Source organism: Eleutherodactylus coqui, chromosome 2 (genome assembly GCF_035609145.1).
Source record: "Eleutherodactylus coqui strain aEleCoq1 chromosome 2, aEleCoq1.hap1, whole genome shotgun sequence".
NCBI classification, from domain to species: domain Eukaryota; kingdom Metazoa; phylum Chordata; class Amphibia; order Anura; family Eleutherodactylidae; genus Eleutherodactylus; species Eleutherodactylus coqui.
The window spans coordinates 233,942,487-233,954,879 of NC_089838.1; the positions used below are offsets into that span (position 1 = coordinate 233,942,487).

General features: G+C 41.8%; 1 protein-coding gene across 1 annotated transcript in view; it reads left to right on the top strand.

Annotated features, from left to right (window-relative positions):
* SLC12A1 (solute carrier family 12 member 1) overlaps window positions 1–12,393 on the top strand; it is a 136,633-nt gene that overhangs the window by 76,228 nt on the left and 48,012 nt on the right. The window contains exons 15-17 of the mRNA XM_066589972.1: window positions 1,635–1,734; window positions 2,820–2,931; window positions 3,577–3,717. Of these exons, the coding sequence (XP_066446069.1) occupies window positions 1,635–1,734; window positions 2,820–2,931; window positions 3,577–3,717 (353 nt within the window). The remainder of the gene's footprint in view (window positions 1–1,634; window positions 1,735–2,819; window positions 2,932–3,576; window positions 3,718–12,393) is intronic.

A 12,393-nucleotide genomic window follows, 5' to 3' on the forward strand; every position in this document is an offset into this window, starting at 1 on the left:
GCTCCAAAAGCCATGTTGTGGCTTTGGAAATCAGAGTCTCATCATCTGGAAAATGCTTGCCCTTCAAAAATGACTTACTTGTTGGAAAAAAGGTGGAGGTCTGATGGTGCGAGGTTGGGTGAATATGGGGGATGCGGTAGAATTTCATACATGCAGCAGCTTCCATCTGGGCAACATAAGTTGTGAACTGGGGCATTGTTTTGCAGACGGTGGACACCATTGGTTAGCATGCCACGTCTCTTGGGTTTGATGGTCTCCCACAATTTCCGCAGCAGTATGCCCCAGTAATTGTGGTACCCTTTTCTAGGAAATCCATCAAGACTACTCTGTGCTGGTCCCAAAAGACTGTCAGCCTGACCTTGCCTGGCAAGGGTTGGGCAGGCAAGGGTTGGACTTTAGTCTTCGGATCATAGTGATGGACCCAGCTTCATCCTGTGTAATCAGTCTGTTAAAAAAGTCATCCTGGTTTCCATGGCGCATTTTCAAAAAGCCTGGGAGCATTCGACTTGTTCCTGCTTCTGGAAAGGTGTGAGCAGTTGGGGATCCCAGTTAGCGGATACCTTATGCATATGAAGATGGTCTTGGATGATTTTTTTTCATGGCCCTCATACTAATCTTGACATTTTGGGCTAGGTCGCAAATAGATATGTGGCGATTTTCGGCACCCGGAATCTTTTGAGACAAGCGGGCTGGTACTCGCAAAAGGCAATACTCACTCGAGTAATTTGCCTTAGCGAGTACGCTCATTCATCTCTAATTACCAGCAATAGGACAGTTGTAATCAGCTTCTCATAGGGAGACCTTCATTACAAATAGATTTTGTCAGAAGCTGATAACTCCTTAAAAGGATGCAATTCAGACATGCCAAAATATATAAGTGGTGGTTTGTGAGCTGGTACCTTCACCAATGTCAGGAATGAAGTGTCTGCATTCAGTTTTAGAATCTAATATAAAAAAGCCTACAGACTTTTTCTTGCCCCACACTTTGCCCCCTTTGTGTGACCTCTGGTGGAGGATTTTGGTATCATTAGATTTGTGACATCCTCACCGCCACTGTAAAATCATAAAATTTGAGTTTGATACATTGAATGACCTGTCAGGCCAGGGCAAAGTTCCTGCATTAAGTCTAGCGGCACGGTTGTGCTTCAGCCAACAGCTCCGCTAGGGAGAGTCAAGCGCTTCTAAACAACTTTCATATCAAGTGCTTACCAGTTTGACTGTTACCATGTCCCTAAAGCGTGGAGTACCAAGCCGCGGACGGCGAACAGTTCAAGCTGAATCCTCAGCTCGGCAGTTCTTAAAACATTTACAACCACTTTTCCAAACATTTTATGTTCGCGTAGTGAACATCAGGTCAAAGCACCAAAACCCTTTGATTCTTTTTATTGGCCCCTTTTGATCTGATATGATCTCCACTTATATTATTTCTTGACATATCTAAATATTGAATGAGAAATAAATGAGTGATCAACCATCAGTTGTATATTGCATCAGTACAACAGTTTTATTGACTTTCATTAATAATTATGGAAATACAAGATTTTTATAGATTCGTGTAGTTCTACATTACAAATAACCAACCCTGCCTATCCTGTACAGTAAACTGTAATGTAATATCATTGTTTTCTGGACAGATGTTAATTGGGGATCTTCAACTCAGGCTCTTCAGTACAATAAAGCCTTAAGCAGTGCTTTGGATTTGAACATTATTGACGAGCATGTGAAAAACTTCAGGTATTCCCTGTGTTATGTCTGATTTCCTAAACTGTCAGTATTTGAAAGACTATCTACCATGGGACTATCTACCAATTTGAAACAATTTTTGTTCCTCTAATACATCTAAAATAAAAATAAAAATGAAACGCATACTTAAATGTAGTCTTGTCATTAGTCATGAATAGCAGATTGTCAGTCAGCTGATGTGAAGAAGCTGCGGCTGGCAGACTCAAAACACCATGCACTGTGTAGTGGCCCGGTATGGTACTGCAGTTTTTTCCCATTGAAGTGCATAAGAGAGAGACCTGCAGCCCAATACTGGGCAATAACACAATAGATGGTGTATTGATTTTGCCTGCTAGTGGCAGCCTCTTCTTATTTGGTGATCTGCGGGGTGCCAGGTGTCAGACCACACCAATATGCCTTTGATGACCTGTCATGAGCATACGTCAACACTTTTGGATTAGAAAACCCCTTTAATTAAAACAAATCTTAGTTTTGTCTCTACAGTTCCTATGCAGATCTATAAATGTCTGGAATTATGTAGTACGATCCAACAATCATACTTTCTTCTATCTGCCCCTACTTCTTGTAACCTACCAAATATAAGTTATTAACAAAAGTAAGGGACAGTTGACAGGTAGAAAAATTTCAAGATCAGAGTATACTGGGTTTCTTTTTAGTCTATGATCATGGAGACACACAGGTCTGCATAAGAGCTGTAGACAGAAAATGGTAGTGTATGTTCTTCTTTTTATTGTTATTATTATTAAAAGCATAGTTAAAACAGTTATCCCACTTCTAGCTGTTTTGCTGCAGGAAGCAGACAGCTCCATAAATTGCACAGTAGCTTGGCTTGGTACTGCAGGCTGAGTCCTATTGTGGAATGGTACTCAGCCTGTAGTACCAACCCAGGACACTGCACGATGTACAGAGCTGTCTGCTTCCTGCAGAAAAACAGCTACAAGTGTGACAACCCCTTTAATCAATGCTATTTGCAAACTTGCTTGGTGTATTACTCTAGATTCAGTGAAGTAAAAAATGGTTGTAAAATAGACCTGGCTTTTAAATACTATCTTATTTAATCTGTGTTTATTTTGCAGACCTCAATGCTTGGTTTTAACTGGTGCACCCATGGCAAGACCAGCCCTCTTGGATATTACCCACTCAATCACGAAGAACATAGGGCTCTGTATCTGCTGTGAGTTGTTTGCTGTAAGTAGACAGAACTAATTGCATATGCTATGCCTATTTCTCAAATACAAAAAAAAAATCATAATCAGGAATGTTTCAGCAAGGGAGAGGCTTAAACGTGCCCTGGTTGTTGTTCAGTCTTCTCCCTTTCCAATTTTCCACTGTTATAAGCATTCAGGCAGATTCTGGAACATGTAGCGTATAATACAATCGACTGATGTCTGTACAAACAAGAAATAGATTAGATTGCTTTAAGGATTCCAGCACAAGCCATTAAATCATAGTAAAACATGTCTTGGTTTAACCTCCACTGAAAATAGATTTTTCATATAGATAAGACCTTCAGAGTTCTTAAACTATAGGTTTCACTGCAGTTCAATGCTGACTGCTTCTAGCAAGCACAAGGGAAAGATATGGATAGCAAATAAGCAGTTAATAGATCAGCATGGCTTCCAATCTCTGATATATCACGTACATTAGTCATATTTTACAATAATACGTAGTCTCATACATCTGTGATCTTCATTGTGGGCAATAAAAGAAAACCTAAGCATTTTATTTTCATGTTATAGCTCAAAAACATTTTCCAAAGATCGGGTTGAGCTGTAATGCTCCATTTTCATTTGATAATGTTTCATTCCGCTGAGCCTTTATTATGTTATGCAGGGACCACGCAAACAGGCTGTAAAAGAAATGAACGGTGGAATGATCAAAAAGCAGGCATGGTTAACTAAAAACAAGAAGAAAGCATTTTATGCTGCTGTTGCTGCTGAAAATTTTCGGGAAGGTGCAAGAACGCTCCTGCAGGTGAGCTGAAGGCACAGAAACCGATTTGCTATCATGTTGCATCTACATAATTTGTATTTCTCATTATTTTCAAACTGTTACCAGCTATCTAAATCAATTTTGTTGGGTTACATGTTTAATTTGAAGGGGTATAATGGTAAAAAGTTAACCATGAGCTATCTTGTTGTAGTCATCAAGTGGGTACCAGCTCATTGGCCAATGTACCATTTACATGTCTAGAAGTAGCTAAAGCCAGAGGGATTCTTTAAAATGATGATATAGTGGATTCTCTAGTAAAGATAAGCCAGTAATTCCATTTTCAATTAAATCAAGCATTCTGTAAGCAGAAAAGCACACTGTCTATCTTCATGACCCATTTATAGCTTTTGGAGCAAACTTGTCGGTATCTTCTACTCCATAGAAGTATCACTTGGGCTCTTTCTGTGTTTCTTACCGGACAAAATGGCTCAGTGAGAGTCAGTGTACACAAAGAGGTTGTCTAGTTTATGGCCTATTTTCAAAAAATATCATCAATAGTAGATCAGCAGGGGTCCGTCTCTCAGGAACCCTAACAATCATCTGTTTGCTGTGCTGATGCACTGAGCTGAATTCTGCTGGAAGCAAACAGCACTGTTCCCACTGCAACGGCCAGGCTTAGTATTGCAGGCCAAGTTTCCATTCATTTCAAAGGGAACTTTACCTGTAATATCAAGACTGGCCACTGAAGTGGGAACAGAGCTGTCCACTTCCTACAGAAATCAGCTCAGTGCACAGGCACACCTGCACAGAGAACATCTGATTGGCAGGGGTCCCTGGCAATGGGCCCCTGTTGATCTACTATTGATGGCCTATTCTGAAACTAGGCCATTAAAGGGGTTTTGTCACTTAAGAAAAAAAAAATAAATGCTTACCTATTCCTACCCAGGCAGCCTTCTTACTGCATCTTCTCCTCGCCTATCCTCTCCAGTTCCCCGGTCACCTCAACTTCAGCCAGCCGGATCCTCTTCTTCTTGTGATGGTGCATCCATTCTCTGCATTCTTCTTCCTGTAGATCAGTGTAGGTTACATCACTAGTGACGTAGCATTCACTGCCTAGGAAGGAATGCCCATCTATTGCCGAGGCTGTGCATGTCTCGCCGCAAGAGTTTATATACTACTGCAGAGAGACAGCGAGCATGTGCAGACTCGGCAATAGCTTGGCACTCCCTGCTAGGCTATGAACAGTACGTCACTAGTGTTGTAGTGTACATTGCCCTACAGGAAGGAGACTGCAGAGAATGGATGCTTCATCACCAGAAGAAGAAGTATCAGCCAGCTGGAGGTGACATGACCCAGGGGACTGCAGGAGACAGGAGAAGATCGGGGAGAAGATATGGTAAGAAGACTGACGGGAGAGGAATAGGTAAGTATAGAATTTTTGTTTTCTAACGACAGAACCCCAATAACCGTTTACAGATATAAAAACACATAACACAACGTTATCTTCAACTGATTAGTTGGTAATATTTACCCCGGTTTGGCTTGAAAGATTTCAGATGCTCAGGCTGACCATGAGTCAAACGGCTTGAGTAGGAACAACAAAAGGAGAAAAGCCGGCTCCTTAAAAACATTTCTTTTAGTCTTCTTTAATTACAAAAAATCCAAAAAATTCTAAATTATGGGTACTGTGTGATAACATGCCAATGCACAGACAGATTTCGAAAGATACTGCTTTCTTGATCACGTCTTTCGAAAAGCGTCTGTGCGTTGGCATGGTATCACACAGTACCCACCACTTATAATTTTATGGTTTCTTTGTAATTAAAGAAGAATAAAAGAAGTGTTTTTAAGAGGCGGGCTTTTCTCCTTTTTTCATCAACAGTTTACAACTAGACAACCTCTTCAATTAGCATATGATTTGCTAAGTTTTGACCCCTTTGATTAATACTTTGGGGTGCATAATATCTGCAAATAGTCACACTAGTTAATATTTATTACACCATAGGTCAGAGACGCCTTTGTAGCAATTTGTTTCTTCAATTTTATCACGCAAATAATTGATGGAATTATCCTCCAAATTGCCACCTTACACCCTTAGGGCTTATTCAGACGACCGTATATCGGCCGCATATTCATGCCGGCCGATATACGGCGTCCCTCTCTGCAGGGGGAGGAGGCTGGAAGAGCCGGGAGCAGTGCTCTGAGCTCCCGCCCCATCTCCGCCAACTCTCCACCCCCTGTCCGCACCTCTGCACTATTTGCAATGAGGGGAGGCGGGACATGGGCGGGGCTAATTTAACCCCCCAGCTTGGCCCAGCCCCTCTCATTGCAAATACTGCAAAGGGGCGGAGAGGGGGTGGAGAGGAGGCAGAGAGGGGCGGGAGGTCAGAGCACTGCTCCCGGCTCTTCCAGCCTCCACCCCCTGCAGAGAGAGACGCCGTATATCGGCCGGCGTGAATACCCGGACGATATACGGTCGTCTGAATAAGCCCTCAGTCATATTGTAAGGCCTGTTAGAGGGTCAGATATTGACTCCTATTGACTACCATTCCAATAGGTGGCAATGTGGAGAATTATACTAGCAATCTGTTGAATGGCTTTTCCCAGGAAGCATTGCATGGCCTATATAATACACCTTTGTGATGCTCTCTAGTGTGGTTATCTCCACAAGTAAAAACATTACCCACCAGGATTCAATGTTATCAGCAATGCTTCTTGGATATTAGCAATACAAAACACTAAGGCCTCCTTCCCACGAGCGTGACGGGCTCCGCCGCGTAATATTACGCAGTGAAGCCCGTCACGGCGCCCCCCAGAGACCCCATACTTACCAGCAGAAGATAGCGTGAAGACGCTTCCCCGCCCACCGCCGTCGCGTCATGTGACACGCCCACCGCGTCACATGACGCGGCCGGCCGTGTCACGTGATGCGCCGGCCGCGTCATATGACGCGCGGCGGTAGGCGGGGAAGCGTTTTTTCACGCTATCTTCCGCTGGTTGCAGCGGGAGATAGCGTGAACGGACGGCTTTCATTGACTGCAATGGAAGCCGTCAGCGCGTACACCCGCAGCAAATAGAACATGCTGTGGGTGAGAACGGGAGATTTCACGGTGCGTAATTCCGCGGTGGAATTACGCATCGTGTGCATTGTGCTATTAGGTTCAATAGAACCGAATAGCAGGGTGCAACGCAGCGGATTTTTGCCGCGGATTTACGCGGCGTAAATCCATTCGTGGGAAGGAGGCCTAAGCGCTCCCTCCTCCACTTTGAAGCTAAATTTATTGGCAATTATTAGAAAATTGTTTCCAAGCAAGTCCATAAAAATGTTAAGAAATGGACAAGTTTGACTGGGCTCTAAATTTTTGAATAATTCTGCACCAACCATTTAACCTCCATTGGGCAAATGGAGGGCAGTAGAAACATTTGGTATTTGCGCTGGAAGCATTCCTGGCACACATGCCAGTAAGGAAAAACAAGATGTCAACCTGAGCTAAGCTGAAGATCTTTGCTGCACTAACATCAACTACTTTATACACTCAGAAACATTGAAATTGCAACACCAAGAAGGAAAAGTCTTAAGGTTATGCAATTAGAGGGTGTTGCTAAAATATGCAAATCTGCAAATTTTCAAGCACCTAGCTTCAATCTGTGGCATGTGGGAGGAGCTTCGATGGTATAAAAGCCAGATCAAAAGCAAGTTGTTTCAGCCACATGAACCCTTAAAAATCGGATAAAGTCTTGTGGTATGATTGAGCAATGCCTCCTGCCCGTCGACATACATGTTATCGCCATTCATTGCAAACTGAGAGGGACAGAATCCTTAAACTGAGAAATCTTGGTTTATCACTCTGGCAGATCGCTAAGTGTTTAGGTCAGGATGGCAGCACCGTTCAACGTTGCATGTCCCAGTAGTTGGGAGAACAATGATGAACTCAAATCCAGCAAACCTCTGCATGGGCGGATCATCAGATTAGAAGAATGGTGTGCTGTGATCCATTCTGTGAATAAGATTTGACATTACAACCCATGCCTAGGGTGTCAAACAGTATCTGCACAAACGATCAGTAGGCGCTTGCACAACATTGGACTACTAGCCAGATGTCCAGCAGCAGTTGTTCCATTGACCCCACACCACCGTTTTCAAAGGATAGCACGAGGCAGAGCAAGACGGCAATGGAGGCTGAAATGCAGGTCTATCCTCTTCAGTGAGGAATCCCACTTTTTTCACGGATGCAATGATAGCCAAAAATTGGTGTGGAAACCATGTAGGCAACGCCATGAAGAGGCCTTCATGGCATTCCCTTCAGGAGGGAACTTCACACCAGTCCTACTCTTGGGATTTTGGGTATGGCTTAGTGTACGATAGCAGGATTCCTCTAGTCTTTATTCCAGGTACACTAACAGCTCAGCATTATGTTGATTTGGTCATGGCACCATTGATACAGCCATTTCTCTGAAGTGTCCAGGGAACCATTTTTCAACACAACAATGCCAAGCTGCATGTTGCTCATGCGACTGTGAGCAGCCCGCGTGGCCTAAACTTGCCATAATGGCCTGCAGCGTCTCCAAACTTGTCCCCCATTAAGCACATCTGGGACGTCATTGGTTAGCAATTGCAAAGGGAGCTGCTTAAAGCGCATCTTGATGATTTGCGTGTGTAAGTGCATTCAGCGTGGCAGAACATTTCTCAGACAGCCATTAATAACCTCATTGACAGTATGCCAAGGCATGTAAGTGCATGTATTTCTGTGCATGCCGCTCATACTCAATGCTGAATGAATCAAGATTTTTTTTAAATATTTTGTTTTCGTTTTTTCATCATTTGCATATCATTAACATGTCTATCGATCCTGGGATTTCCATAATTCCACAACTTTTCCTTCTTGGTGTTGCAATTTCAATGTTGAGGTGTGTATTATACAACACCATGACTTAGAAAATGAACAATAAATGTTATTGCTTACAGTACCACCTGGCCATATTCCATTCTATATCCCTAACTATTCATTAAAGACCCACTGCATTCTTTTGCCAAGACCTTACAATTTCTTTTCTGTTTCCTGGAGCATCACCCATCAATAATAAATATCTAATCTCTGCTTAGAGAAAGGTATCGTCTAACTAACTTCTGCAGGTAAGAAGGTACTGAGTGTTCTAAACCTTGCATATGACATAAACATGTCATGGCAAGTGATCCACGGCTTCTAGTAATGAAGAAAAAGTCCTTGCAACATAAAAACTTCAGAACGTTTTCTACTATCATTAAAAATCTAACAATGTGTACTATTACTAGCTACTCCAGACAGCTCCAGGGCTGACATATTTCCTGACTGTTTTATACACTATTACATTTTTAATGATGGCCAGATACAGTTGGGAGTTTTTATAGACAGAAACTTTTTGCTTGATTATAAAAAGTTGAGGGTCACTTTTAATGAATTTGCTCTTATCTGGAGATAGCAAGTTATGGAATTATTTTTTTTCTGCTGAATAGAGAATATTTAACAAATAGAAATCATTACCTATACAGTATTTGACTAGATAGGGGAATTTTGTACAAGAGGATGGTTTGGAAAAAGATACAAGCAATAATTGTATCAACATCCACAATACTTACAGCTAAAATGTGGACTACAGAAATTACTGATGTACGATTTTCATCAGGAGTTCTTCTTGTCCAGCATAATAGAAATAACTGAGCTTAGTAGGTAGTAAATAGGAAGAGTATCAGGAGTGTTCATATACTGGCACCTGATGCATATGTTTTACAGTTCCACAAGGGTGAACAGTTATGGCTTCGTTCGCACTAGCGTAAGGACTTTCCGTATCTGTGTTGTTTTTGGAGCAGAGAAACAGAAATAAAATAGCAATGAACATTTCAATTTTATTCCTCATTGATTTCAATGGGTTTAAAAAAATAACAGAAAGGCTTCGGGATTTTCTGTTTTTTTTTTACAGAATACGCAGTCTGCAGCACTATTTTTTCCTGTTAAAACATGAAACATAAAGAAATTGAAGCAAACGGAAACCTTTCCATTTTTGAAAATCCTTTGAATTAATGGGGAAAAAACTAACGTTTATTTCCATTTCTCTGCTCCAAAAACAGAATAGAGATGAAAAGCTGTAATGCCAGTGTGAACAGAGCTTTAGTAGTGGTCAATGGGGCAGATTTCCTATTGAAAATGCACCAGACAATTGCGCCAGAAAATGGTCTTAAATGCTTTGTATCACAATTATGATGTGTTTTAGACACTTTCAGAGACTTTCTTTGAATGGCTGTGATTGGTTAATCCAGCGCTATCTTTCATTGGCTGACGCAGCGCTGGATTAACCAATCAGAGAATTAGCTTTTTGAAGGTAGGGCATTCAAGCCCCGCTTCCAGGAAGAACTGCTCTGTCGGGGTGAAGGAGGGACCCAAACGCCGGCTGCTAGGTAAGTATTAGACACCCCCAGAGCCAGGCCCCCGTGATTAAGACGCAGGTTGACTTTTAACCCGAAATAAACGGACAAAAAAACGCATCTTATACACAGAAAAATACGGTATTTTAGATTGCTTTAATATTTTTGATGTCAGCATCTATATTTTTAAAAATTGCTGAAATTCTGCAGTTTTCACACTAACCACTTACTATAAAAATAGTCTGATACTTCCTGTTCTATAGACAACTTCTCAGCAGTCATCTCATTATTATCCCGGGCAAGAATAAAATGAAAGGTGACACTTGTATATACATAATACTGGATCCCCAGTTCCAACAGGTGATTGTTAGGGCTCACCTCCTCCCCCTCCCAGCCCAATTTTCTCTGGACAGAGCATGCCTAGAGCTGTCAATAGCCTATGCGGCTGCAGTAAAGCATATGTCTAAAGGCTGTTAACTGCAACACAGTTAGATGGCCGCCCTCATACTCATGTATAGAAAATAGAATGAAAAACTTGAAAATAAGAACAGATAAGATAAATGGAATATATTTCAATATCTGGCTTTAATTAGTAAAAAAAATAGATGATAAATTCCTTTTAAGGACTTTTTCTATGGGCAAATGATTAGGAACAACCGTTCATTCAATCATCCGCCTGTGTAAAGGTGTCATTGATCAGCCAACAAACAAGCAAAAACTCATTTATCAGGTGATTGAATGTTTTATGCACCACCAAAAATGATCTGTGGTGCTAATTGCTCATGTAAACTTGCAAAAATGTCAATCAAAGTTTGTTTATAGTGGAAAATTTGCCAGTGTAAAGGGTTGTTTAGGCAAACTGGGCAGAAATCACCCAATATTAAATGGGTATTCTAGGACTCGGGATCACCACCAATCAGCTGTTTGCTTGGCCTGCTGTCAGTACAGACAGAGCCAGAAGCAAACAGTATTGCAGAGCCAGAAGTGTTTGCATTGCAGCAGCTGGTGCTGGTAATGAAGGCACAAATACCATTGAATTCAGTAGGAGCTGTGCCTACATTACCAACTATGGCCACTGCAATGTGGACAGAGCTGTCTACTTCCGTCTGTCTCTGCACTAACAGCAGGCCCAGCAAACAGCTGGTGGTAATCCTGAGCTGTAGATCCCTGCCGTTCAACTATTAGTAGCCTATTCTGAGATATAGCGTGAAACCAGAGCATGGCTGTTGCGACCGGTTGTCAAAGACTGCCAACACTTATCGTGTATGGAACAGGCTTGGTTCCCAACCCACTCCATTAAATGACACCTGGCATCCACCAGTGACGTAACTATAGGGTATGCATGGGATATGGTTGCACCCAGGCCCAGGAGCCTTAGGGGGCCCATAAGGTCTCTTTTCTCAGTATAGGGAGCCCAGAACTATGAATAAAGCATTATAGTTGGGGGTCCCGTTACAGATTTTGGATTGGGGCCCAGAAGCTTCAAGTAACACCTCTGGCATCCACCATACATGTACAGCAGATGTCGGGAAGGTCTTACAATGCATTCACTACCTATTCATGCTTTGTACTCTGCCCCCATTGAAAACCGATTCACCCTATGAAATCGCTATTTCTACGGTATAATAATGACAGGTTTATGCTAAATGTTCCCTTTTGAGACTTGCTCATTTTTAGTCAAACATTCTGGTAGAAACTTATGTGAGCAGATGAATCTTTCATCTAAAAAGCAGACTGTAAAATAAGCAGATTGCACTTGTTCCTGAGAACTCCCACAAAATCATTATAGCTTTTTAAATCTTTAAATGACAAAAATCAATAAAACTAAACATGCAATTGTGGTGAACATCACAGCTGCACACTCGTAAAGTCGGTCAGGAACAAACTTGTCATTTCTGTGACAATAAAACCCCTGGAAAACAACATGTGCTCTGGAGATAGTAAGTTACGCTTCTATTGAAATGACAGCTTGACAGCTGAAATCCAAATCCATTTAATTACAAAGAAATCATTTCCGTTCATCTGAAGTCATTTGTGAATGAAAGCAAAACTTCCCCTTCCACAGACAAATAAAAAGGACACTGGTGAACATTTCATGATGCCTCTTGCCACTATTGTAGTGTGGAGTATCAGCAGTAACCCCGATGCAGGTGTTCTGTATGCTGTAACCAACTACTTGAGCATAGGACTTGATTTAATTCATTATGTTGCTTATACAGTGCCAACATATTCCACAGTGCTGTATCGTATACATCAGTTCTGTTTCCAATGGCCCTCACAATCTAAATTTCCTAATGTTTTTACAGTGTACAAGGACA